Source organism: Oncorhynchus kisutch, linkage group LG24 (genome assembly GCF_002021735.2).
Source record: "Oncorhynchus kisutch isolate 150728-3 linkage group LG24, Okis_V2, whole genome shotgun sequence".
NCBI lineage: Eukaryota > Metazoa > Chordata > Actinopteri > Salmoniformes > Salmonidae > Oncorhynchus > Oncorhynchus kisutch.
In genome coordinates, this window is record NC_034197.2 from 22,898,671 (window position 1) to 22,925,353 (window position 26,683).

The 26,683-nt window shown below is 44.2% G+C and overlaps 1 protein-coding gene across 3 annotated transcripts in view; it reads left to right on the forward strand.

Moving 5' to 3' along the window:
* The window catches only part of LOC109868952 (helicase ARIP4), a 74,230-nt gene extending 47,605 nt beyond the window's left edge, over positions 1–26,625 (forward strand). For all 3 annotated transcript variants that reach the window (XM_020458729.2, XM_031803967.1, XM_031803968.1), the window contains 15 exons: positions 2,080–2,315; positions 8,497–8,679; positions 9,944–10,077; positions 10,658–10,854; positions 11,333–11,675; positions 12,234–12,411; positions 13,988–14,200; positions 14,419–14,537; positions 14,745–14,860; positions 15,133–15,232; positions 15,498–15,703; positions 17,246–17,421; positions 19,382–19,578; positions 19,939–20,318; positions 20,457–26,625. In XM_020458729.2, coding sequence (XP_020314318.1) covers positions 2,080–2,315; positions 8,497–8,679; positions 9,944–10,077; positions 10,658–10,854; positions 11,333–11,675; positions 12,234–12,411; positions 13,988–14,200; positions 14,419–14,537; positions 14,745–14,860; positions 15,133–15,232; positions 15,498–15,703; positions 17,246–17,421; positions 19,382–19,578; positions 19,939–20,318; positions 20,457–21,388 — 3,710 coding nt within the window. In that variant the 3' untranslated portion in view covers positions 21,389–26,625. The remainder of the gene's footprint in view (positions 1–2,079; positions 2,316–8,496; positions 8,680–9,943; positions 10,078–10,657; positions 10,855–11,332; positions 11,676–12,233; positions 12,412–13,987; positions 14,201–14,418; positions 14,538–14,744; positions 14,861–15,132; positions 15,233–15,497; positions 15,704–17,245; positions 17,422–19,381; positions 19,579–19,938; positions 20,319–20,456) is intronic.
* Positions 26,626–26,683: the final 58 nt, after the last annotated feature.

A 26,683-nucleotide genomic window follows, 5' to 3' on the forward strand; every position in this document is an offset into this window, starting at 1 on the left:
ATTTGACATGTTATCAGATAAATAGCCAAGTCACACTGTAGTTAATAGAGCATGAAAATATGTCAATTGAACTCAAGGGTCCCACACCAAACATGGTTTCTGAACCACTGATCGCTTTAGAACTGCAAGACTGTCATGCTTTATATGCTTGGTGACGTAATGACCCATTTCTCTGTTCTTCAGGTGTTTTAAATGGGATCAAATGTGGGTTAGATGCTTACTGTAGGTAAATTAAGGGAAATGGTCTCGCTGCAGTGTACTTTATGAAAGTATGTCATGTAATGTTATCAAAATTACAGCATGGGGTACGTAGGGACTGGGGTGTGCTGTACCCGACTGGCTCTGAGCAGTTGTCTGAGCTAGATCAGATAAGCTAGAGCAGGAGAGTCGCTACAGTATAGAACTAATTTCTGGTGAGTACATCATGTGCTTTTCCTCCACTGATCATGACTCTCACACTCACTCACTCACACATACATACACCTGTCTGTTTGTGGGCATAGATCCATTCCCAGTTGAACCCCCTTCCAACCCACCCTGCATTTTGAGTCCTGGATGAGAGGGTAGGCATGGAGAAAACGTCTGGTTAATGCCAGCCTCAGGCAGCTTCCACCCAGGCAGCGCGGTAACATTTCTGCCCTGGGTTATGTAAACCCATCTCCCACCACTATAATCCAGCTTGTATAAGCACCCATTCACTAGACTTACATAAACCTGCTCTCTATCGTCTTCTCCTCCCCTCTTCTAGGCCACATCTGTAGTTCAAAAAATGGCACAAGTTTGTGGAACTTATCACTTAATATAGATGACGTGGGGACCCGTTTAGATGTTTCTATATATTTTTTGACATTGTTATTTGAAACCAGGCCAGGGAAGAACTTTTTTGAAGATTTGTTTGCCTGTCAAACATGATGCCAGAAAAATGTGTCATTTCATAGAATTTGTGAAAACAGATGTCTTCTTTTGGAGATAAATAGTGTTATTGAAACACTTATTATTGAAACTAATGAAATGTTTGATATTTTATTTGTTTAGACAATATTGTGTAACATAATGGTAGAAAATGATTGTTTTGATTAAAAAGGCAGCCACACAATACAATTGAAACACATGGGTATTATGTACAGTACCAGTCAAAAGTTTGGACACACCTACTCATTCAAGGGTTTTTATTTTTTACTATTTTCTACATTGTAGAATAATAGTGAAAACATCAACAATTAAATAATACATATGGAATCATGGAGTAACCAAAAAATTGTTATACAAATCAAAACATATTTTATCTTTAAGATTCTTCAAAGTAGCCACCCTTGATGACAGCTTTGCACACTCTTGGCATTCTCTCAACCAGCTTTACCCGGAATGCTTTTCCAACAGTATTGAAAGAGTTCCACATATGCTGAGCACTTGTTGGCCGCTTTTCCTTCACTCTGCGGTCCAACTCATCCCAAACCATCTCAATTGGGTTGAGGTCAGGTGATTATGGAGGCCAGGTCATCTGATGCAGCACTCCATCACTCTCCTTCTTAGTCAAATAGCCCTTACACAGCCTGGAGGTGTGTTGGGTCATTGTCCTGTTGAAAAACAAATGATAGTCCCATTAAGCGCAAACCAGATTGGATGGCGTATCACTGTGGTAGCCATGCTGGCCAAGTGTGCCTTGAATTAAGTAAATCACTGACAGTGTCACCAGCAAGCACCCCAACACCATCACACCTCCTCCTCCATGCTTCACAGTGGAACCACACATGCGGAGATCGCACAAAGACATGGTGGTTGGAACAAAAAATCTCAAATCTGGACTCATCAGACCAAAGGACTGATATATTTAGATTTGTTTAACATTTTTGTTGGTTACTACAGGATTCCATATGTGCTATTTCTTAGTTTTGATGTCTTCACTAGTATATATCAACAGTAAAAATAAAGAAAAACTCTTGAATGAGAAGGTATCCAAACTTTTGACCTGGTACTGTAGATATATTATATGCTTCTCCTTTACCATCTACAATGCTCTTCTAACAAAAACACCTTGACCCCCCCCCCCCCTTTTTAATTTTCCTTTCTCAACCATAGATGTGATCGAGCTGAGCTCCGGCGAGGACGACTCCCTACAGGTCAGCAGCGAGTCCACCAATGAGGAGGAGGAGCGGTCGGAGGAGCGGTCGGAGGAGGCCAGCGGCACCCACGTCAACGATGCTGTGAACCAACCGGACGCCCTGGGGCGTGTCTTGGTCAACCTGAACCACCCTGCTGAGGAGGTAGACCTGTTCCTCTCCCCTCAACTGGCCCGTGCCGTCAAACCTCACCAGGTATGGATTCCCTCAGTAGAACATCAAGTAGGCTTGGGCGGTATATACCGTATACCAGGGTATTTGGAAATACCTGCAGTCAACTTGTGGAATGAGTTGGGGGATGAAGCAGATTGCGTTCTTATTTCACCTGTCACATTATTGTACAACTGGATAAAGCAGGAGCAGGTGTGTCCAGCTGTGTGTTGACAGGGGTCTCGTTTTATATTGAGTCAACAGTGTTTTTTTGCTTCAATAGAGTGATCAAGGATGTGCATCTATAGTTTTCCTTCACACAAAATACATTAGTGCAACACATTCAGCAGAAAATAGCTTTATTTTGATTCGATGACAAAATAAGTATTTTTTTGTAAAACGATGTATGGCCATCATATTTCTAATGTTTAGGCGTATCATAGGAAATGTATTTTCTAATGTTTTGCTTAAAGTTAATATTTAATTTTACTGGCGAAAAGTTTCTGGCTACACAGAGAAAAGCAGCTCCACATCAGTCAGAGCGTTGTCTGCTGATAGAATGCCTGTTCATGAATTCTCATCCCAGTTTAGAAGTGCAACTGAAGCACAAAGTTAGTCTGATGTCGAGCAGAAAGTACAATAAGAACCATTTTAGATCTGCGTTTCCAAACGCAGCAAGATATTTATTTTTTCCCTTTGTGACAAACACAGAATTCTGCATTAACACGACCTCTAAGTTTAACTTGCTATCTAAGTATGTGGCTAAATTAATAAGGTGACAGGCATCATATTGTGTTAGCTTTCTGCCATGTTTGAGAAGTCAAAGCCCTTTGGATGTTGTTTGCACAGCTGCCACTGCCATATTGATTTCCTTGTGTTTTTTATCCTTTCCGTTCTCAGCTGTCTGCTCCTCCCCCCTCTTCTTCAAGCAGATCAGGCAGGCCTGTTGCCTTAGCGATTCCAGACTCCACACAGCTTGTAGACATGCTGCTGGAGCCTCCCAAGTTGCTCAGCGGTCTAAGGCATTGCAGTGCTTGAGGCATCACTACAGATCTGGGTTCGATCCCAGGCTGTGTTGCAGCCGGCCGCGTCCGGGAGTTGTTAAGGGAGGGTTTGGCCGGCCAGCATGTCCTTGTCCCATCACGCTCTAGCGACTCCTGTGGCGGGCCAGGCGCATGCACGCTGACACGGTCGCCAGTTGTACGGTGTTTCCTCCAACTCATTGGTGAGGCTGGCTTCCGGGTTAAGCGAGCAGTATGTCAAGAAGCTGTGTGGCTTGGCAGAGTCGTGTTTCAGAGGACGCATGGCTCTCAACCATCGCCTCTCCCGAGTCCGTACGGGAGTTGCAGCGATGGGATAAGACTGTAACTACCAATTGCATATCACAAAATTGTGGAGAAAAAGGGGTAAAAAGTGTTTAAAAAAATAGATGTGCTGCTGGAGAGACAGTACTGCATGCGTCAAAAATGTGTTCATTTGCACAATGCAGTGGAGTAAAAGTAAGATACCTTCATAAATAATGACTCAAGTGAAAGTCATCCATTTTTATCAGCATATTGATTCCACTACACAAAGGGCTAATACTCTTGACCACTGCTACTCTAACTTCTGTGATGCAAACAAAGCCCTCCCCCGCCCTTCCTTTGGCAAATCCGACCATGACGCTATCTTGCTTGTCCCGGCTTATAGGCAGAAACTCAAACAGGATGTACCAGTAACGAGAACCATTCAACGCTGGTCTGACCAATCGGAAGCCACGCTCCAAGATTGTTTTGATCACGAGGACTGGAATATGTTCCGATCAGCCTCAGAGGACAATATTGACCTATATGCTGAGTCGGTGAGTGTGTTTATAAATAAGTGCATTGGAGACGTCGTACCCACTGTGACCATTAAAACCTACCCTAACCAGAAACCGTGGATGGATGGCTGCATTCGCATAAAACTGAAAGCATGGTTTCATGGTTAAATGCGGTGGAGCATTTAACCATGAAAAGAGGTCTGGAGATATGGCTGAATATAAACAGTGTAGTTTTTCCCTCTGCAAGGCAATCAAACAAGCTAAATGCCTGTACAAGGACTAGGTGGAGTCGTAATTCAACGGCTCCGACACAAACCGTATGTGGCAGGGTCTACAGGATATCACGGACAAAAGTAAAACAGCCACGTCACGGACACCGATGTCATGCTTCCAGACAAATTAAACACCTTAGCCTGCTTCGAGGAAAGTACAGTGACACCGTCTCGGCTCGCTAACAAAGACTGCGCCCCCTCTCTTTCTCAGTGGCTGACGTGAGTAAAACATGTAAACATGTTAACCCTCACAGGGCTGCTGGCCCAGATGGCATCCCTAGCCGTGTCCTCAGAGCATGCCCAGACCAGCTGGCTGGTGTGTTTACGGACATATTTTATCCCTCCCTATCCCAGTCTATTGTCCTCACATGCTTTAAGATGGCTACCATTGTTCCTGTACCCAAGAAGGCAAAGATAACTGAACTAAATGACAACCGTCCCGTAGCACACACTTCTGTCGTCATGAAGTGCTTTGAGAGGCTAGTCAAGGATCATATAACCGCCACCTTACCGGCCACACTAGAACCACTTCAGCTTTCATACCGCCCCAACAGGTCCACAGATGACGCAATGGCCATCACACTGCACACTGCCCTGTCCCTTCTGGACAAAAATAATACCTATGTTAGAATGCTGTTCATTAACTACAGCTCAGCATTCAACACCATAGTACCTTCCAAGCTCATAATCAAGCTGGAGGCCCTGGGTCTCAACCCCTCCCTCTGCAACTGGGTCCTGGACTTTCTAACGGGCTACCCCCCAGGTGTTGAAGGTAGGAAACAACTTCTCCACTTCGCTGACCCTCAATACTGGGGCCCCACAAGGGTGTGTGCTCAGCCCTCTCCTGTACTCCCTGTTCACCCACAACTGCGTGGCCAAGCACGCCTCCAACTCAATCATCAAGTTTGCAGACGACACAACAGTAGAGGGCTTGACAACCAACAATGACGAGACAGCCTACATTGAGGAGGTGAGGGCACTCGGAGTGTAGTGTCGGGAAAACAACCTCTCATTCAACGTCAACAAAACAAAGGAGATGATCGTGGACTTCTTGGGCGTTCACATCACAGACAAACTGAAGTGGTCCACCCACACAGACAGTGTGGTGAAGAAGGAACAACAGCGCCTCTTCAACCTCAGGAGGCTGAAGACATTTGGCCTGTCACCCAAAACCCTAACTAACTTTTACAGATGCACAATCAAGAGCATCCAGTATCTGTATCACAGCCTGGTACAGCAACTGCACTGTCCCCAACCGCAAGGCTCTCCAGAGGGTAGTGCGGTCTGCACAACGCATCACCGGGGGCAAACTACCTGCCCTCCAGGACTCCTACAACGCCCGTTGTCACAGGAAGGCCAAAAATATCATCAAGGACAACAACCACTTGAGCCACTGCCTGTTCACACCACTATCATCCAGAAGTCGAGGTCAGTACAGGTGCATCAAATCTGGGACAGAGATAGAAGCTGCTTTTCAATCTCAAGGCCATCAGAGGCTGCTGCCTACATTGAGACCCAATCACTGGACACTTTAATAAATGGATCACTAGTCACTTTAAATAATGCCACTTTAATCATATTTACATATCTTATATTACTCATATCACATGTATATACTGTATTTTATACCATCTATTGCACCTTGCCTATGCCGCTCAGCCATCGCTCATCCATATATTTATATTTACATATTTTCATTCACCCCTTTTAGATTTGTGTGTATTAGGTAGTTGGTGGGGAATTGTTAGATTACTTGTTAGATTTGTGTGTATTAGGTACAGTGCCTTGCGAAAGTATTCGGCCCTCTTGAACTTTGCGACCTTTTGCCACATTTCAGGCTTCAAACATAAAGATATAAAACTGTATTTTTTTGTGAAGAATCAACAACAAGTGGGACACAATCATGAAGTGGAACAACATTTATTGGATATTTCAAACTTTTTTAACAAATCAAAAACTGAAAAGTCCGAGGACTTTTCAGGCAGGTCCGAGATACTGTTGTGAAGAAGTTTAAAGCCGGATTTGGATACAAAAAGATTTTCCAAGCTTTAAACATCCCAAGGAGCACTGTGCAAGCGATAATATTGAAATGGAAGGAGTATCAGACCACTGCAAATCTACCAAGACCTGGCCGTCCCTCTAAACTTTCAGCTCATACAAGGAGAAGACTGATCAGAGATGCAGCCAAGAGGCCCATGATCACTCTGGATGAACTGCAGAGATCTACAGCTGAGGTGGGAGACTCTGTCCATAGGACAACAATCAGTCGTATATTGCACAAATCTGGCCTTTATGGAAGAGTGGCAAGAAGAAAGACATTTCTTAAAGATATCCATAAAAAGTGTTGTTTAAAGTTTTCCACAAGCCACCTGGGAGACACACCAAACATGTGGAAGAAGGTGCTCTGGTCAGATGAAACCAAAATTGAACTTTTTGGCAACAATGCAAAACGTTATGTTTGGCGTAAAAGCAACACAGCTCATCACCCTGAACACACCATCCCCACTGTCAAACATGGTGGTGGCAGCATCATGGTTTGGGCCTGCTTTTCTTCAGCAGGGACAGGGAAGATGGTTAAAATTGATGGGAAGATGGATGGAGCAAAATACAGGACCATTCTGGAAGAAAACCTGATGGAGTCTGCAAAAGACCTGAGACTGGGACGGAGATTTGTCTTCCAACAAGACAATGATCCAAAACATAAAGCAAAATCTACAATGGAATGGTTCAAAAATAAACATATCCAGGTGTTAGAATGGCCAAGTCAAAGTCCAGACCTGAATCCAATCGAGAATCTGTGGAAAGAACTGAAAACTGCTGTTCACAAATGCTCTCCATCCAACCTCACTGAGCTCAAGCTGTTTTGCAAGGAGGAATGGGAAAAAATGTCAATCTCTCGATGTGCTAAACTGATAGAGACATATACCCCAAGCGACTTACAGCTGTAATCGCAGCAAAAGGTGGCGCTACAAAGTATTAACTTAAGGGGGCTGAATAATTTTGCACGCCCAATTTTTCAGTTTTTGATTTGTTAAAAAAGTTTGAAATATCCAATAAATGTCGTTCCACTTCATGATTGTGTCTCACTTGTTGTTGATTCTTCACAAAAAATACAGTTTTATATCTTTATGTTTGAAGCCTGACATGTGGCAAAAGGTCGCAAAGTTCAAGGGGGGCGAATACTTTCGCAAGGCACTGTAGTTGGTGGAAATTGTTAGATTGCTTGTTAGATTTGTGTGTAGTTGGTGGGTAATTGTTAGATTACTTGTTAGATTTGTGTGTAGTTGCTGGTGGCTGTGTAATCTTTTCTCTCTTTACATGCTCTATTCTGTTTATACATACTGGACATAATGCAATGGGGATGTGTGAATCTGTTTTGTAATCTCTTGACTGAGGTAATTGCTGGGAATTGTTAGATATTACTCGTTAGATATTTCTGCACCTTTGGAACTAGAAGCACAAGCATTTCGCTACACTCGCATTAACATCTACTAACCATGTGTATGTGACCAATAAGATTTGATTTTGAGTAAAATTCTACCTATAGCTCCGACCTATATATGCATAACTTTATGAGCTGGATTGCCTGTCTTTGCAATTTGTTTATTTACGTTTGTGCTCGTTAGCATATTAGGCTACCAGCCTCCATGGAAATGGGCAATTACTGTTAAATGAGCTAATTCTATTACCATCCTGGTAATATACTCCCAATGGACTTTTTTTGTGTGTTTTGGCACCCTCTTGTGTATTAAGCTGGTAATACTGTAATTCCCAGGGTGAGAGAAGGACGGTATGACGATAAGTCGGGATACCGCCCAACCCTAATATCAAGCCTATCAAACCATTTTCTCTTCATACATAATCAATCTACCAACCATGCTACCACTGACTCAATAGGGCCATGGATTCTCTTGTTAGCACAGGGAGTCTAGCAGTTATGGGGCTAATTTCCCAGATCCATATTAAGCCTAAAAAGCACTTTCAATTAAGATTTTCTGCCTCTGCCACACCCCACAGAGCCCACGGAGACAGCCATGGTATACAATGCAGTCAAACTAATATAACAATTAACAGACTTATCAATCTGCTAATGATCGCACTACTTCTGTCCCTCCCTCTCTTCCTCCTTTCTTTTCTCCCCCTCTCCCATCAGATCGGTGGGGTCCGGTTCCTGTATGATAACCTGGTGGAGTCTCTGGAGAGGTCTAAGCGCAGCAGTGGCTTCGGCTGTATCCTTGCCCACAGCATGGGCCTGGGCAAGACCTTGCAGGTCATCTCTTTTATAGACATCCTGCTTAAACACACGCAGGCCCACACCGTGCTCGCCATCGTTCCTGTAAGTGGCTGTGTACTCTTTTCTCTCTTTACATGCTCTATTCTGTTTATACATACTGGACATAATGCAATGGGGATGTGTGAATCTGTTTTGTAATCTCTTGACTGAGGTAATTTTCTCTCTCTCTTACCGCTCTCTCTCTCTCTTACCGCTCTCTCTCTACCCCTCTCTCTCTCTACCGCTCTCTCTCTACCTCTCTCTCTCTCTACCGCTCTCTCTCTCTCTACCGCTCTCTCTCTCTACCTCTCTCTCTCTCTCCCTACCGCTCTCTCTCTCCCTACCGCTCTCTCTCTCTCCCTACTGCGCTCTCTCTTTCCACCGCTCTCTCTCTCCCTACCGCTCTCTCTCTCCCTACCGCTCTCTCTCTATCCCTACCGCGCTCTCTCTCTCCCTACTGCTCTCTCTCTCTCCCTACTGCGCTCTCTCTCTACCGCTCTCTCTCTCTCCCTACCGCTCTCTCTCTCCCTACCGCTCTCTCTCTCCCTACTGCGCTCTCTCTCTCCCTACCGCTCTCTCTACCGCGCTCTCTCTCTCCCTACCGCTCTCTCTCTCCCTACCTCTCTCTCTCTCTCCCTATCTTTCTCTCTCTCTCTCTACCGCTCTCTCTCTCTCTACCGCTCTCTCTCTCCCTACCGCTCTCTCTCTCCCTACCGAGCTATCTCTCTCCCTACCGCTCTCTCTTTTGTCTCTCCCTACCGCGCTCTCTCTCTCCCTACCGCGCTCTCTCTATCCCTACCGCGCTCTCTCTCTCCCTACCGCTCTCTCTCTCCCTACCGCTCTCTCTCTCTCTCCCTACCGCTCTCTCTCTCCCTACCTCTCTCTCTCTCTCCCTACCTTTCTCTCTCTCTCTCTACCGCTCTCTCTCTCTACCGCTCTCTCTCTCCCTACCGAGCTATCTCTCTCCCTACCGCTCTCTCTTTCTCTCTCCCTACCGCTCTCTCTCTCCCTACCGCGCTCTCTCTCTCTCTACCGCACTCTCTCTCTCCCTACCGCGCTCTCTCTCTCCCTACCGCGCTCTCTCTATCCCTACCGCGCTCTCTCTCTCCCTACCGCGCTCTCTCTATCCCTACCGCGCTCTCTCTCTCCCTACGGCTCTCTCTCTCCCTACCGCTCTCTCTCTCTTACCGCTCTCTCTCTCTACCTCGCACTCTCTCTCTCTCTACCTTGCTCTCCCTCGCACTCTCTCTGTGTTTTCTCTTCTTCTCTCTCTCTACCCCTCTCTCACTACCCCTCTCTCTCTCACTCTCTACCCTTCTCGCTACAGGTCAACACGTTACAGAACTGGCTGGCTGAGTTTAACCTCTGGGTCCCTTCCTCTGAGGCGTTACCCGCAGACATCAACCCCGCACACTTCTCCCCGCGCATCTTCAAGGTCCACATCCTGAATGACGAGCACAAGTAAGTTTCCCGTCCTCTCTGGGAACAGGGATATCCCACTACCTCCAATTTCAAAGCTGAAGCCTTTTAGCCATGATCACGGTTTGTGTTTGTGAGTGACTAGAAGCTCTGCTTATATGACACAACTGCCAGGGATCTGTCTCTAAAAATAAATGCATATACAAACATGACTCATCTATCGCCCAGGTTTGTAACTACATGAAGTACGTTTAGCAAGAAGGTTTGATTAAGATATACTGCAGGTCGTCTTTATGTATATACACTGGGGCGGCAGGTAGCCTAGTGGTTAGAGCGTTGAGCCAGTAACCGAAAGGCTGCTAGATTTGAATCCCTGAGCTGACAAGGTAAAAATTTCATTCTACCCCTGAACCCTGCAGTTAACCCACTGTTCCTAGGCCGTCATTGTAAAGAAGAATTTGTTCTAAACTGACTTGCCTAGTTAAATAAAAATAAATAAATAAGTCTCTAAATGCCTGTGCTATTATGTGTGGAACATTGTCCCTGATGTGCTATCTTTCTTTCTTTTTCTTCGCTCTCTTTTCTCATCTCTTTTTCTCTCTCTCTTTCTGCTCTCTTTCAGAACCACGGCCAGCAGAGCGAAGGTGATCTCTGACTGGTCGCTGGATGGCGGCGTGCTCCTGATGGGATATGAGATGTACCGCCTGTTGTCCCTGAAGAAGAGCTTTGTGGCGGGCCGGAAAAATAAGTCCAAGAAGCACCAAGGACCAGTGGTCATTGACCTGGACGAAGAGAACCTGCAGCAGGAGCTCCTCAAAGGTCAGTAGGTCAAAAAGGTCACCTCCGAGTGAGGTTGACACCTGTCATTCGACACTGATGTCAGTCATGGCCTGAGCTTTTCAGAGTTTTCAAACCAGCAGCTTATGGCAGTTTTTCTTTCATCAAACCAAGGTCATTTTTACATTTGGATTTTGAAAGATCCTAATGTTTAACCCTTTGTTAGAACCCATGTTAGATAACATTTTGTTAGACATTTGTCATGTGCACCAGGATGTGTGTACGAGTGCATGGGTTTCCAGTCACAACATCAATTTAGTATTTCATCATGAGTGACTCCGATAACATGAGTCACTTAGATCAATGGAACGTAAAGTAAATGCTTTGATCAGTCCTACATACACATCTTACCGTCATGGCTTTTTAATTGAACCTTCATTTAACAAGGCAATCTGGGACTGGTTGGACTTCCATTCTTCCTGAAATAGCTCTAACTTGACATTCCTCTACTCTCCTGAAGACATAGAGAAGGCCCTGTCTCGCCCAGGCCCGGACGTGGTGATCTGTGACGAGGGCCACCGCATTAAGAACTGCCACGCCAGCACCTCGCAGGCCCTGAAGAATATCCGTACCCGGAGACGTGTGGTCCTCACGGGATACCCACTCCAGAACAACCTGATAGAGTACTGGTGCATGGTGGACTTTGTCAGGCCTGATTTCCTGGGCACCAGGCAGGAGTTCAGTAACATGTTTGAGAGGCCCATTCTGAACGGGCAGTGTGTGGACAGTACGCCTCAGGACGTCCGGTTGATGAGATACCGAAGTCATGTCCTCCATAGCCTGCTGGAGGGCTTCGTCCAGAGGTGAGAATGAGAGCTGGTTATAACCCACATTAACTGTGTTCTTTATACTTTATAGGCAAGTTTCCCCCTCTCCGATTAAACCTTAAGATGACTTTATTAGTCAATTGCACACAAGGTCCAGACGAAATTGGACTTTTACTGCTTTTACCCAGCCCCTCCGTAAACACACATGCAGGGTTTTTGGAGAGGTGCAGTGCCACCACACTAGTCGCCTGTGGAGCTGCTGTTGTGGGGGGTTAAGTGCCTTGCTCAAGGACACAACGGCAGGCAAAGACATCTAGGATTTTGATAACAGCAACCCTCTGATTGTCAGCTCATTACCTGCCAGATTTTTCCTTTCGGACCCGGAATTTGAACTGGCAACCCTCCAGTTACAGGCTCACCTCCATAACCGCTAGCCTACCTGCCACCCCAGTCTATTCCTGGACTAAAAAGTACTTTCAATGGATATTCTAGTTGAAGTCTGATAATGGTTGTGTTTGTTCATGAATGTAGAAGAGATCTATATGGTATAAAAATGTGTGGTCTAGCTCTGGTTGTGCTTGTGTTTGTTCCCAGGCGTGGCCATAACGTGCTGAGAGACCAGCTCCCCTCCAAGGACGAGCATGTGATCATGGTGCGCCTGTCGCCCCTGCAGAGGGCCCTCTACACAGAGTTTATGAACCGCTTCAGAGAGGCAGGCAACAGCGGCTGGCTCAGCCTCAACCCACTCAAGGCCTTCTGTGCCTGCTGCAAGGTGTGCATGTCTGTCTGTGTCTGTTCTGTCATACACAGGAGTGAAATAAATGTCTGAAGGACAATCGGAAAGTATTCAGATCCCTCAACTTTTTCCACATTTTGTTACGTTACAGCACTATTCTTCAAATGGTTTAAATAAATACAAATCCTCATCAATCTACACACAATATCCTATAATTACAAAGAAAAAAATGTTTTTTAGAAATGTTTGCAAATTTATTACAAATAAAAAAGAAACTTTATTTACATAACTATTAAGACTCTTTGTTATGAGACTCTAAATTAAGCTCCGGTGCATCCTGTTTCCGTTGACCATCCTTGAGATGTTTCTACAACTTGATTGGAGTCCACCTGTGGTAAATTCACTTGATTGGACATGATTTGGAAAGGCACAAACCTGTCTATATAAGGTCCTACAGTTGACCAGTGCATGTCAGAGCAAAAAAACAAGCCATGAGGTTGAAGGAATTGTCCATAGAGCTCAGAGACAGGATTGTGTCAAGGCACAGATCTGGGGAAGGGTACCAAGAACATTCCTGCAGCATTGAAGGTCCCCAAGGATACAGTGGCCTCCATCATTCTTAAATGGAAGAAGTTTGGAACCACCAAGACTCTTCCTAGAGTTGGCCGCCCGGCCAAACTGAGCAATCGGGAGAAGCGCCTTGGTCAGGGAGGTGACCAAGAACCCAATGGTCACTCTGACAGAGCTCCAGAGTTTCTCTGTGGACATGAGAGAACCTTCCAGAAGGACAACTATCTCTGCAGCACTCCACCAATTATGACTTCATGGTAGAGTGGCCAGACGGAAGCCACTCCTCAGTAAAACCAGCCTTGATGAAAACCTGCTCCAGAGCGCTCAGGACCTCAGACTGGGACGAATGACAGTGACCCTAAGCACACAGCCAAGACAACGCAGAAGTGGCTTCGGGACAAGTCTCTGAATGTCCTTGAGTGGCCCAGCCAGAGCACGGACATGAACCTGATCGTACATCTCTGGAGAAACCTTGAAATAGCTGTGATGCTCTCCATTTAACCTGACAGAGCTTGAGAGGATCTGCAGAGAAGAATGGGAGAAACTCCCCAAATACAGGTGTGCCAAGCTTGTAGCGTCATACCAAAGAAGACTCAATGCTGTAATCGCTGCAAAAGGTGCTTCAACAAAGTACTGAGCAAGGGTCTGAATACTTATGTAAATGTAATATTTCAGTTTGAAATTATGTGGTATTATAACAATATTAGGATGACGTCTGAATGAAATGTGGACATGTACATGGCGTTTGATGTATAGCGCATTGAATAAGTATTCAGGCCACATTTTGTCATGTAAATAAAATGTTACGTTACAGCCTTATTCTAAAATGGATGAAATTGTTTTTCTCCCCCTCATCAATCTAGTGTGTTGATTGATGAGGGGGAGAAGAACTATTTAATCCATTTTAGAATAAGGCTGTAACGTAGCAATGTGGGAAAATTCAAGTGGTCTGAATACTTTCCCAATGCCCTGTATGTCACATGATGTGTACTACATGTCCCAGACGTCATCCTAATGTTGGAATAATGTCTTCCTCTACCAGATCTGGAACCACCCAGACGTGCTGTACGAGGCGCTGCAGAAGGAGAATCTGGCCAATGAGCAGGACCTGGACCTGGATGACATCACCAACGGCCACGCCCGCTGCCCAGCCCCCTACCAGAAGGGCAAGACCCCGGAGGACCCCAACAGCATCGGAGGGCTGAGTCTCAACGCTCTGCAGGAGAAGGCCAACCAGGTCATCACCTACGAATGGGTACGCAGCCACACTTCACTACCATGTTTGTTGTTTTTCCATTCAGTTTAAGTGGCAGGGGTTGAGTCATCATGGATTTATGACGGTTGGAAAACAACTTGAGGGTCGCTCATTTAGAACGGATTCTGTCGTAGGTTTCAGTAAAAACAGGTTATTACCCTAAACTGTGCACTACAATTACACTACTGTTCTGTTACCTCATCTCCTCTCTCTCTCAGGCGAAGGAGATCATGTCTGACTATAAACCCGGGCTCTTGGAGAACTCTGCTAAGATGGTCCTGCTGTTCCACCTGATCGACGAGAGTGTGAGGAAGGGAGACAAGATCCTGGTGTTCAGGTAGGCACAGAAACAGAACCTCAGTTGTTTTACTGTTTTGATCTTACATTTCCGTTCCTTTAAAACAACTGTTGCTACGCAACATATTCCACGAAGACTAAGGCCGAAGCACAGACTGACCAACTTCTCAAATGGTTAAATTAGTTTCACTGTAATTTCCAAGCACCCCTCCTCACCGTATCCCTCCCTCCACTGTTTCTCATGTAGTCAGAGTTTGTCCACCCTGTCAGTCATCGAGGAGTTCCTGGCCAAGAGGCCCATACTGGCGGGCAGCGCCAGAGAGGGCTATAATCAAAACTGGGTCCGCAACCACAACTACTACAGTAAGTGTCCCCGTTTCCATGACAACCACCACTGTCACCATGTGTCTGTGACTCCATTTGTCCAGTGGTGTCTTTTACTGAAGCTATACAAATGTATTCAGCCTCCCCAATCCCATGGTGCCACTTTTCCTGTTGATTTACATTGACTATCGCCACCTGCTGGGGATATTGATATCTCATCATCATTCTGTGTATGAAGCCCTTGGGTAAAAACTGGTTGTTCCTGTGTTGGAGAAAGGGATTGACTTCCTTTTTATGGTTTGTCTCTTTAGGACTGGATGGGAGCACATCTGCTTCAGAGAGAGAGAGGCTCATCAACCAGTTCAACGACCCGTCCAACACCTCCGCCTTGATCTTTCTGTTGTCCACCAGGTAAAAGACCTTCACAGGAACACACTGGTATAAATAATTATAATTTGTTTGTAATCATACTTATGTATAGTCACACTAGTAACCACACTAGTTACAAACACAAACCCTCATTCACACATGCACAGTCCTCTATTTATATACACACACACACACACACACACACACACACACACACACACACACACACACACACACACACAAACCCTCATTCACACACGTGCACATACACATCAGGTCAGTGACGTGTGCTTCTTCCCATCCTCAGGGCTGGCTGTCTGGGGGTGAACCTGATCGGGGCTAACCGTGTGGTGGTGTTCGATGCCTCCTGGAACCCCTGTCACGACGCCCAGGCCGTATGTCGGGTGTACCGCTACGGCCAGAAGAAACCCTGCCATATCTACCGCCTCGTCTGTGACTTCACCTTGGAGAAGAAGATCTACGACCGACAGATCTCCAAGCAGGGCATGTCCGGTGAGTAACCAGCTAACCAAACAAACACAGAATAGAATGGATACTGACTTCATACAGACTACACCTCTGCTTCCTCCAGCCATGTCTACTAGGTCTACTATTACATGGTCATCTGCTACCAATATCTTAAATCTACTCTTACTATAAGCCAACCCTGTTAAGGGCACTTCAGCTGGCCCAGTCCACTTCACTAGCACAACAGTGTGTGTGTGCTGCGAAGTGCAGCAGTCCTGTGATCTGTCAGACTCCTCTCAGGCTAAGTGCACTCCAAGTGCACTTTGACATAGTTTGCCATTGTTAGGCTCAGTTGGTAGAGCATGGCGCTTGCAACAGCAGGGTTGTGGGTTTGATTTAGAGCGCCTTAACCTGTTATGGATCTCTTCGTGCGCCAATCCCTTTAGCAGGATCGATTTGACAACATCCAGTGAAATTGCAGAGCGCCAAATTCAAACTACAGGAATATCAATATTCAAGTTAACCGAAAATGTAAGTGTAATACATCAAAATAATGCTTTATTTCTTGTTAATCCAGCCGCAGTGTCATATTTAAAAAATGCTTTACGGCGAAAGCAGACCATGCAATTATCTGAGGACAGCGCCCCGCATACAAACACATGAAAATCATTTTCAACCAGGCAGGTGGCGACACAAAAGTCAGAAATAACGATATAATAAATGCCTTACCTTTGAAGAGCTTCTTCTGTTGGCATTCCAAAATGTCCCAAAAACATCACAAATCACACAACATCACAAGTTTGATTCAGAAATACACTGTTTCTAACTCGCCCAACATGACTACAAGGCATCTAATAAGTTACCTGTAAACTTGGTCCAAACATTTCAAACAACGTTCCTAATCCAACCTAAGGTATCCTAAAACGTAAATAATCGATACAATTTAAGACGCGATAAACTGTTTCCAATACCAGATAAAAACAACTTGAAGCGCGTTCCAGTTCACGCGCACCACAGTAGAATCCATCTGGAGTGACACTCACAAAGAACAGCCGTACTTCTTCATTTCTCAAAATAAAAACATCAACCGATTTCATCCGGACGTGAAAATACTGCCCCCTATCCCTAAGATGTTTTAAGAGCGTCTGCTAAATGACTAAAATGTAAAAATGTAAATGTAACACGTCGGTCAGCTATGCTGTATACACAGAAAGGGAAGGCCCACACTCTTATAATTGAATTGAATAATAAAATAGACATGGCCAGGGTATGCTGTATGCCATGTTTCATGTCACACGCAGAGACCTTTTCATGCAGCTGTTGATGGCCCTAGACATGAGGTGGGCAACTCCAGTCCTCGAAGGGCCTGATTGGTGTCACAATCATCCCTATGAAATGCAGCTGATTAATCAAATTGCATTCTAAAGTGAAGATCATGATTAGGTGATTATTGGAGTCAGGTGTGTTAGCTGGGGCTGGGGCAAAACTGTGACACCAATCAGGCCGTCGAGGACTGGAATTGCCCACCCCTGCCCTAGACATAGTGTTACCCCCTTTCTTGACTCCATCCATCCCTCCTTTCTGAAGACCGAGTGGTGGATGACCTGAACCCGGTGCTGTCGTTCACGCGAAGGGAGGTGGAGTCTCTGCTGCACTTCGTGGAAGAGGAGCCTGACGTGTCACAGGTGCAACTACAGCCCCACCAAGAGATAGAGGCGGGCATCAGACAGGCCTGCCAGCTCTACCCTCACCTTGTCACCAAGGTAATACACCTATATACACATCTATAAACACACACTACATCACAGGCCTGCCAGCTCTACCCTCACCTCGTCACCAAGGTATATACAGTTGAAGTCAGAAGTTTACATACACCTTAGCCAAATACATTTAAACTCCGTTTTTCACCATTCCTGACATTTAATCCTAGTAATAATTCCCAGTCTTAGCTCAGTTAGTATCACCACTTTATTTTAAGTATGTGAAAATTCAGAATAATAGTAGAGAATTATTTATTTCAGCTTTAATTTCTTTCATCACATTCCCAGTGGGTCAGAAGTTTACATACACTCATTTAGTATTTGGTAGCATTGCCTTTAAAATGTTTAACTTGGGTCAAACTTTTCGGGTAGCCTTCCACAAGCTTCCCACAATAAGTTGGCCTCCTTTGCTCACACATGCTTTTTCAGTTCTGCCCATACATTTTCTATAGGATTGAAATCGGGGCTTTGTGATGGCCACTCCAATACCTTGACTTTGTTGTCCTTAAGCCATTTTGCCACAACTTTGGAAGTATGCTTGGGATCATTGTCCATTTGGAAGACCCATTTGCGACCAAGCTTTAACTTCCTGACTGATGTCTTGATATGTTGCTTCAATATATTCACATAATTTTGAAGTGCACCAGTCCCTCCTGCAGCAAAGCACCCCCACAACATGATGCTGCCGCCCCTGTGCTTCACGGTTGGGATAGTGTTCTTCGGCTTGCAAGCCTCCCCCTTTTCCTCCAAACATAACGACAGGCATTATGTCCAAACAGTTCTATTTTTGTTTCATCAGACCAGAGGACATTTCTCCAAAAAGTATGATCTTTGTCCCCATGTGCAGTTGCAAACCATAGTCTGGCTTTTTTATGGCGGTTTTGGAGCAGTGGCTTCTTCCTTGCTGAGCAGCCTCTCAGTTTATGTCGTTATAGGACTCGTTTTACTGTGGATATAGATACTTTTGTACCTGTTTCCTCCAGCATCTTCACAAGGTCCTTTGCTGTTGTTCTGTGATTGATTTGCACTTTTCGCACCAAGGTACGTTCATCTTTAGGAGACAGAACGCTTCTCCTTCCTGAGCGATAGGACGGCTGCGTGGTCCCATGGTGTTTATACTTGCGTACTATTGTTTGTACAGATGAACATGGTACCTTCAGGCGTTTGGAAATTGCTCCTAAGGATGAACCGGACTTGTGGCGGTCTACAACAAAAATATTCTGAGGTCTTGGCTTATTTCTTTTGATTTTCCCATGATGTCAAGCAAATAGGCACTGAGTTTGAAGGTAGGCCTTGAAATACATCCACAGGTAAACCTCCAATTGACTCAAATGATGTCAATTAGCCTATCAGAAGATTCTAAAGTCATGACAACTTTTTCTGGAATTTTCCAAGCTGTTTAAAGGCACAGTCAACTTAGTGTATGTAAACTTCTGACCAACTGGAATTGTGATACAGTGAAATATAAGTGAAATAATCTGTCTGTAAACAATTGTTGGAAAAATTACTTGTGTCATGCACAAAATAGTTGTCCTAACTGACTTGCCAAAACTATAGTTTGTTAACAAGAAATTTGTGGAGTGGTTGATAAACTAGTTTTAATGACTCCAACTTAAGTGGATGTAAACTTCCAACTTCAACTGTATCTATATGCACACCATACTGTTTTATACACTCTACCCAAACCTGATCACCAAGGTTAGAACCAAACTAGATATACATATCTATATACACACATCTATACTGTCTAATCATAAGTTGATACTTATCCACATGATACATACATCTAGCTCGCTGAATCATGGACAGACTCTGTCTCAACCCATCATTTCCACATTGAACTCTCACTCTCATCAAAATGCTACTTTATTAACACTTATATCCAGAATTATAACCTACATGATGGCATATTATACTTAGAGAGCAATTTCACTTAAACTACTCTCCATGTCTGTCTCTCCAGCAACCCTTTCACCACGAGTCTCTCCTGATGGAGCGACAGGAGATGAAACTCACCAAAGCGGAGAAGAAGGCCGCCAAGAAGAGCTACGAGGATGAGAAGCGTGCGTCGGTGCCCTACACGCGCCCCTCTTATGCCCACTATTACCCCGCCAGCGACCAGAGCCTCACAAATATCCCTGCCTTCAGCCAGCGCAACTGGTGAGATGGTCCCCTGGACCCCAAAGATGTACACGTTTTCTCAGTAACAATACTACAGTTGCATACAGTCAATCAAATGGATTTTGTAAAGCCCTTTTTACATCAGACACCCAGATTAGCAAACAATGCAGAACTAAAGTGTCTAGAAAAACTCCCTAAAAGAAGAAACCCAGAACAACAGGTCCAGGAGAAGGTAGCACTCCTGGCATGGTTCCATGAAGAACTAGAGAGAGATGCCTAATGTGACACCAAGTTTTGAATTCCAAAGTTTGAACTGTTGATAAAATCTTTAACCCTCCACTCTATTCGGACTGTCAGTACCCCACCCTGTCATCTTTCCTCTCCCTTACCCCCCTTCAGGCGCCCACCCCCCCGACAAGATGAGAAGCCGGTGGCCAGTGTCTGCCCAGTTCAGTCGACTCCAATTCCCACGATGCCTCGCCAGGCGTCTCACAGCTCTGCCCCCACAGCAGACACCGAGTCCAGCTCGGGCTTTCCCGTCAACTACCTGCAAAAGGCGGGCGTATTCGTCCAGAAGATCGTCACCACCACAGATATCGTGATACCTGAAACCAACAGTTCAACTGATGTTAAGGCCAGAATCAGTGCAGGAGAGAGCATCCACGTCATCAGAGGAACGAAAGGGACCTACATCAGGACTTGTGATGGGAGGATATTTGCCATCCGCACTGCAAGCAAGCCCAAGGCAGGGGAAGAGAACTCAGCTGCTGCACCCAAAGGTAGCAATACCAACTCAACCTTTAGTCAGTATCGTTTTTACTCATTTGGTACATATGGATCTGTTTTTATCCAGTGCTGATGGTTTCGTTTAGTCTAGAGATGTATCTGACCCGTCTGTCTTACCTTCCCTATCTCAGACACCCAGAAGGTATCGGAGGAGGCCTCCGCCAATGGCTGTGTGACTCGCCTGCTCTCCCCCGACAGCCCCGAAATCCTGAGTGAACTCCAGAGGTACGAGGCTGCAACCAGAACCAAGGCCCAGCATCAGCAGAGCTCCAAGGCTTCGTCTGCAGGTGCAGCGGCTCCACAGGAGAAGGCGCCGGCAGAGAGCAACAATGGCAGCAGCATGACTAGCCATGCCAAGCCCTGGAGCGATGCCTCTGCCCCGGCCAAGCCCAGCACAGATGCCATTGCTGCCCTGGACCTGAGGGGCACCAAGCGCAAGGCCTCCACCCTGTCCAACGTCGAATGGGCCATCAAAAAGCAACCGGCCCCTAGCAAGCGCACCTCGGCCCAGTTGCCCCCCCAGGCTTTTCCCTTCGCGGCGGGCTATGACCTCCCACCCATGGGCCTCAACCCAGCCATGCTGGGCTCCATGGGGCACCCCATATTCATGGAGGCCGGCTTGCCCTACTTCCAGTCCCACAGCCAGCAGGGTGACCACCGTCTCATGTTCCCCATGACTCCCGACCCCTTCGGCTTGGGGGGCGGCACCCTACCTAGATCCTCCTCCACCATCACCTCCTCGGCTGCCCCTGACTCGGCCTCCCTAGCTCCTTTCATGCTGGGTGCTGGTATGGCTGGTATGCTGCCCCCAGGTTTCCCCATGTCCTACAGCCAGTCCCTGTGCATGTATCCTAACTTGCTGCACCCCGGGGAGCTACCGGCCGCCACCCCAGGCCCCGCTGGCTCCAGCTTCTTCTCCCACTTCCCCTCCTCCTCTGGCCTGATAGGGACAGGGCTGGGTCGCTCTGATGCCCACGGCTCGGCAGAGAACGCCGGTGGAAGCAGCTCAGACAGCAACAACGACGATGAAGATGATGATGTCATTGAGGTGATGGGACAATGAGAGCCTCCAACCGTAGGAAAGAGGCATGTGGGTTGTAGGGGACAGTTAGTGGAGTTGCTGGGGCTAGGAAAGCTGAAGAGAAAGGGAAGGGACAACCAAGCCCACCTCCTCCACTAGACCTATTCCCCATCCTAAATGCAACATGCACACCTTTCAGAAAACGAGAATCTGTGTTGGAATATAACAGACTGGACAAAGCACCAAATCCTTATGCTGAATATCTTATTTAAACATTTAAAAAAAGGCACATCTAAACTTATGTGAGGAAGAAAAATGAACTTGGGGCTTCCAAAATGTTGTCCTGTACTGGCTTTTGCAAATCACTGAAGCAAGAGACTGCTGGGTTTGGACCTGCAAATCACTTCTTTGTCTTCTATTAAAAAACAAATTCCCAGCGGTTGATGACAGACTAGGTTAATAACTAACTGACAATAGATTTTATATACGTAGTTGGTAGTAATTATTGTATGGCGCAAAATATCAGTTACATGATATTGTTCTTCATTGTCATTATATGCTACTGAATATTATTTTATATAGTAGTCGTGCTCTAAACATGTCACAACTGTTTTCAAAATCGATTTGATTTGCCCTTGAATTTACTGCGTTTCGTTTTTCAGAAAATTGACTACTTGAGACTCAATTCAAAGAAACAATTAGGCTCTTTGTTGGGTGAAAAATTCAGTCAAAAACCTTAAACTCAAAGAATGTACGCTTATTTATGACTTTAATGCAGACCTTGGGGACAGGCATCACACTTGTAAAGATCTGATTTCGATTTTTGATATGTCATCTATATTTTTCAAATGTACACATCGTCTACAGGCGACGATGTAAAAACTGTGATCTTGCTAAACTCCAACTGTCCGAAGGGAGCTGAATTGAAAATGCCTTGCCTCTGTCTCTCTGAATGTTACCTAGTGGGAGTAGAGAAACAGCGAGACGGGCAGTCCTAGGACCTGGATCTCACCCATAGTCTTACTGTAGCTTTGCTAAGTGATGCAAATATAACCCATGAACCCTCTGGTGGTCAGGTGGGTCACCAGTCTACTTCTCTGTCTGTTTCTGCATTGTGTACCCAAGGGTTCTAGAGTAGAGAACTTCTGTCATAATGACTCACTCTGCCTTGTGGATAGCATGAACACTCGTTTTCAGTTCCTTTTTCTCATCTTTGGCGTATGTGATTTCAACTGAAAAACAAAGAGATCATTGTCAAACCAAAATCATTTGAGAGGAGTCAAAAATAGCTGTGCCAAAAAAAGTACAACAAGTTCAACAATGATCCTCTCCAGAGAGGAGATCTCTCCAGAGATATCTGAAGCAACCAAACGTCACCGTCAACTGCTATTGGCCTAGAGAAGAGGGTTTCTTTCCCTAATTTGGTCACAGTTTTGTCATTATAGACTTAGTGAGCTCATTGTAAAGATGATGCTGGCTTAAGACTTCACTGTGTAACAAAGTACCGGGACATTGATTTAGAGAGGGGGGGGGTCTGTGACCTGGTTCTGTTTAATAAACAACAGAACTTTTCCTTTCTGTTACTGCTGACTGTTATTACCCCCCACATTACATACGTTGGCCGCCTACAGTCTCATGCCGCATTTACGTGCTAGTCGGAACTAGGAAGCTCGGGAATGTCCAACTTGCTAACTGGTTGAACGCGGCATGTGTATAACTACAACCAATTAGCAAGTCGGGAAATGTCTGACTTTCCGACTAGCATGTGAACGCGGCAACTACCCAACACTTTGGGAAGAGGGAAGCCCAGCCCACCACCAAGTCCCTAGCCTTGAGTCTCTTCAGCAAGAGCTTTAAACTCCAGTTATTGAGTTTATTATGAGACCCTTACATCATCAGACTTGTTCATCTTTTCATACCATACTTAAGGTGTTAATTGACCTGTTATTTCTATTTTTTTATGTACCACTTTTATTTATGACAGTGCATATTTATTCATTCCTTTTTTTGTTCTGTTTTTGTAAGGGAAATGTTTTATGTTCGTTTACTAGAACACGTTGATTCTTGTTACATGACTTGAGAAATGCTATATACGTCTGAATAGACGTCTGACCCATAAGTGTGTGAATTTCAGGACCAGCCAGTCAAGGTGGTCGAACCACTCATTAGCAGATAGAAAATGTAATCCAGTGATTTTATTTATGTTCATATCATCCAGATGTTCATGTGAATCTATCTATCCTAATTGCAAATGAAAGGTAGTTCTCTCAGTATTCATTCATCTTAAGTTGTTGAACCAACTGTTTTTTTCCCATAGATTTCTACATGAATGTAATTATTTATTTATAAATCAATTCAGTCGGCGACCAGCTGACTCTCTTAATTCCAGTTATTAAAGTCAAGATGCTGTCTTGAGGAGAATGGCTGGAAGAGCCTGTATGTAGTTAGTGAATGGCTGGAAGAGCCTGTATGTAGTTAGTGAATGGCTGGAAGAGCCTGTATGTAGTTAGTGAATGGACATGTAACAATGGATGGCTTTTAGATAAAGAACATTTAGTTTCTAAATAAAATAAAATCATGTTTTGAATGGAATTTAAATGTCATTTACTTTGATAACAGTTACTCTAATGACACAGATTCTCAAGCACTAGTTGAACATAAGTAACTCTTTCACTAAACTGATGTCCTTTTCAACTTGGGGGAATAGACACTGTGTCTGAAACTGAGCATATAGTCTAGAGACGTCCATCAGATGACATTACCTAAAATCAGATGAAGAGGGCAAGATTGAGTATAGCTCACTCAATCTCCTGTCCTAGACGACAATCCATAGCAACAGGTTCAAACAAAACTGATATCGTTACACAGAGACTGGTGTACTGTTCTGTATTTAGAATGAATTCATAGTTGTCTATTGCATGCTTTTAGTGTTTGTATTAGCTTTGGTGACATGAGCTGTCTGCAAGCCGATGATTGCATGTTTTGACTACGAAACTGAAATGATTTACATAGACTTTACCAATCATATCTTAAAGTAACTGTCCAGTGTTTCCAGATTTCTGACATATTTATTTTTAACCTTTATGAAAATAAGAATTTGTTCTTAATTAAAATGTCGGCCTAGGAACAGTGTGTTAACTGCCTTGTTCAGGGGCAGAACAACAGATTTTTACTTTGTCAGCTCGGGGATTTGATTTGGCAACCTTTCGGTTACTAGTCCAACACTCTTACCACTAGGCTACATGCCACCCCCATATATGACCTATATAGTTCATTCATATTGCATAGAAATGACTTATAATTAACTACCATATTACTTCATTACAATTTTTTGGAAGGATAATTTAAGTATGTTAAAATCAGCTTTTCTATGTTGGAATGGTGTGGGCAAGTAGACTGCTGATTGGCCAGCTCATCCTCTACGAGGAAATGGTTGTTTGTGATACAAGTTTGAGGTGGTGTTTTTAAGTGGTTTTTGGCCACTGTATGAGTTAACAGAATATGAACTTTTAAATGTGAGATTTTCACTGGACAGTTGCTTTAATTACTTACAGGCCTTACATTTCATCATTAGCTATGCAAGCAGAGTCTGTTAAATTGTATTTAAAAACAAGTGCTTTTATCTTCTCATTATGATAACACTTATTTGAAAAATAAATAAGAATTGAAATGGATCCAACATACAGTATCTTAACATGTAAAAGGAATTCCATGATGTCTGCTTATTCCATGAAACTTGGCCATAGTGGACTGGATGTCACTTGACTTGTTTACCGCTCTTTGGTGTTGCAGCTCTGTGTTGCCCTCTGATCTATACTGTAATGTTTTAATGCCTTGGGGAATGGTAGGTGCAGGCAGAGATCTGGGAATATCTATGATACACTGCCCTGGTTCCTTGGCTGAGTTTGGGTCTTCTTACATGTCCTAGTAGCTTGGATATTCATGTTTAAATGTTTGAAGGCTTTCAGCGTTTGAGTTGTCTGCCCTTGGCCTTTACATAAGTCAAGCATTCACATGTATTTGGTTCAGTCAAATTGTCCCCCTCGCCATCATTGCACATTCATGATTTAACCGCACTGTACCAGTGGTTTGTCTTTGATTCTGGAGAAGCAGAGCTGTTATTCTGAGAGAATTGGATCAATATGCAAAAAGTTGACAATGACATTTGAAACACACATCAGAGCAGTACAGTTGTGTCCAGCGTGTGGCTAGTACTCTTTTTCTCCATAAGCACAATTCCACTGAGGCATCCCAGATCCTTGCATGTCTCATCTGGGTCTTTTAGTCTCATGTTTTCAGCACTGTGAGTGGACAAGGTGATTTTAATAGTGTTTATTTTTCACATGATTGTGTTGTTTAAGGGTGTGTACATTCGTATGGATGTCTTCACAGAGGACAGTTTCCAGTTTGTTTCAAGTTTTATTAGTCGTATTAACGGGACACGTATACTTCGTCCACAAAATGCTTACTTGCATACGCACCATTGTTCTTAGCTAGTCAAAGGTCACTCACTTGGGCTTCTGTGGTAGCCAACCATTACCCACTTTGCATTTTCTGCCAGTGAGCTATTAACGTTATCTTAGTTTGATTTCCAATGGTGGAAAAAGTACCCAATGGTTATACTTGAGTAAAAGTAATAGAAAGTTACTCAAGTAAAAGTTAGTCACCCAGTAAAATACTACTTGATTAAAAATCTAAAAGTATTTGTTTTTAAATATACTTAAGTATCAAAAGTAAATGTAATTGCTAAAATATACTTAAGTATTAAAAGTAGTGAAAATATATATATATTTTTTGTTGAGATAGCCAGGGGCACACTCAGACATTATTTACAAATTATGCATGTCTGTTTAGTGAGTCCGCCAGACCAGAGGCAGTAGGGATGACCGTGTGTTCTCTTGATAAGTGTGTGAATTTCACAATTTTCCTGTCCTGCTAAGAGTTCAAAATTAAATAAGTACTTTTGGTTGTCATGGAAAATATATGGAATACAAAGTACAATACTTTCTTTAGGAATGTAGTGAAGTAAAAGTAGTCAAAAATATAAATAGTAAAGTACAGATACGCCTAAAAACTACTTATGTAGTACTTTAAAGTATTTTTACTCAAGTACTTTACGTCACTGTTGATTTCAGATCAGATTTTGCCAGTGCTCCGTCTGTGGTGTTTGATTTTTGTAGCATTCTGATGTCAGGGTTTTGTCTTTTTTTAAGTCTTGAGAAATGTGAATTATTTTTTATTGTGGAAATTAATTACTGAATAAAATGTATGTGTATGTGGTTATCCAAGTATTTTTATCCCTCTTGAATCGATGCTTGAGGAGAGAGAACATTTTGA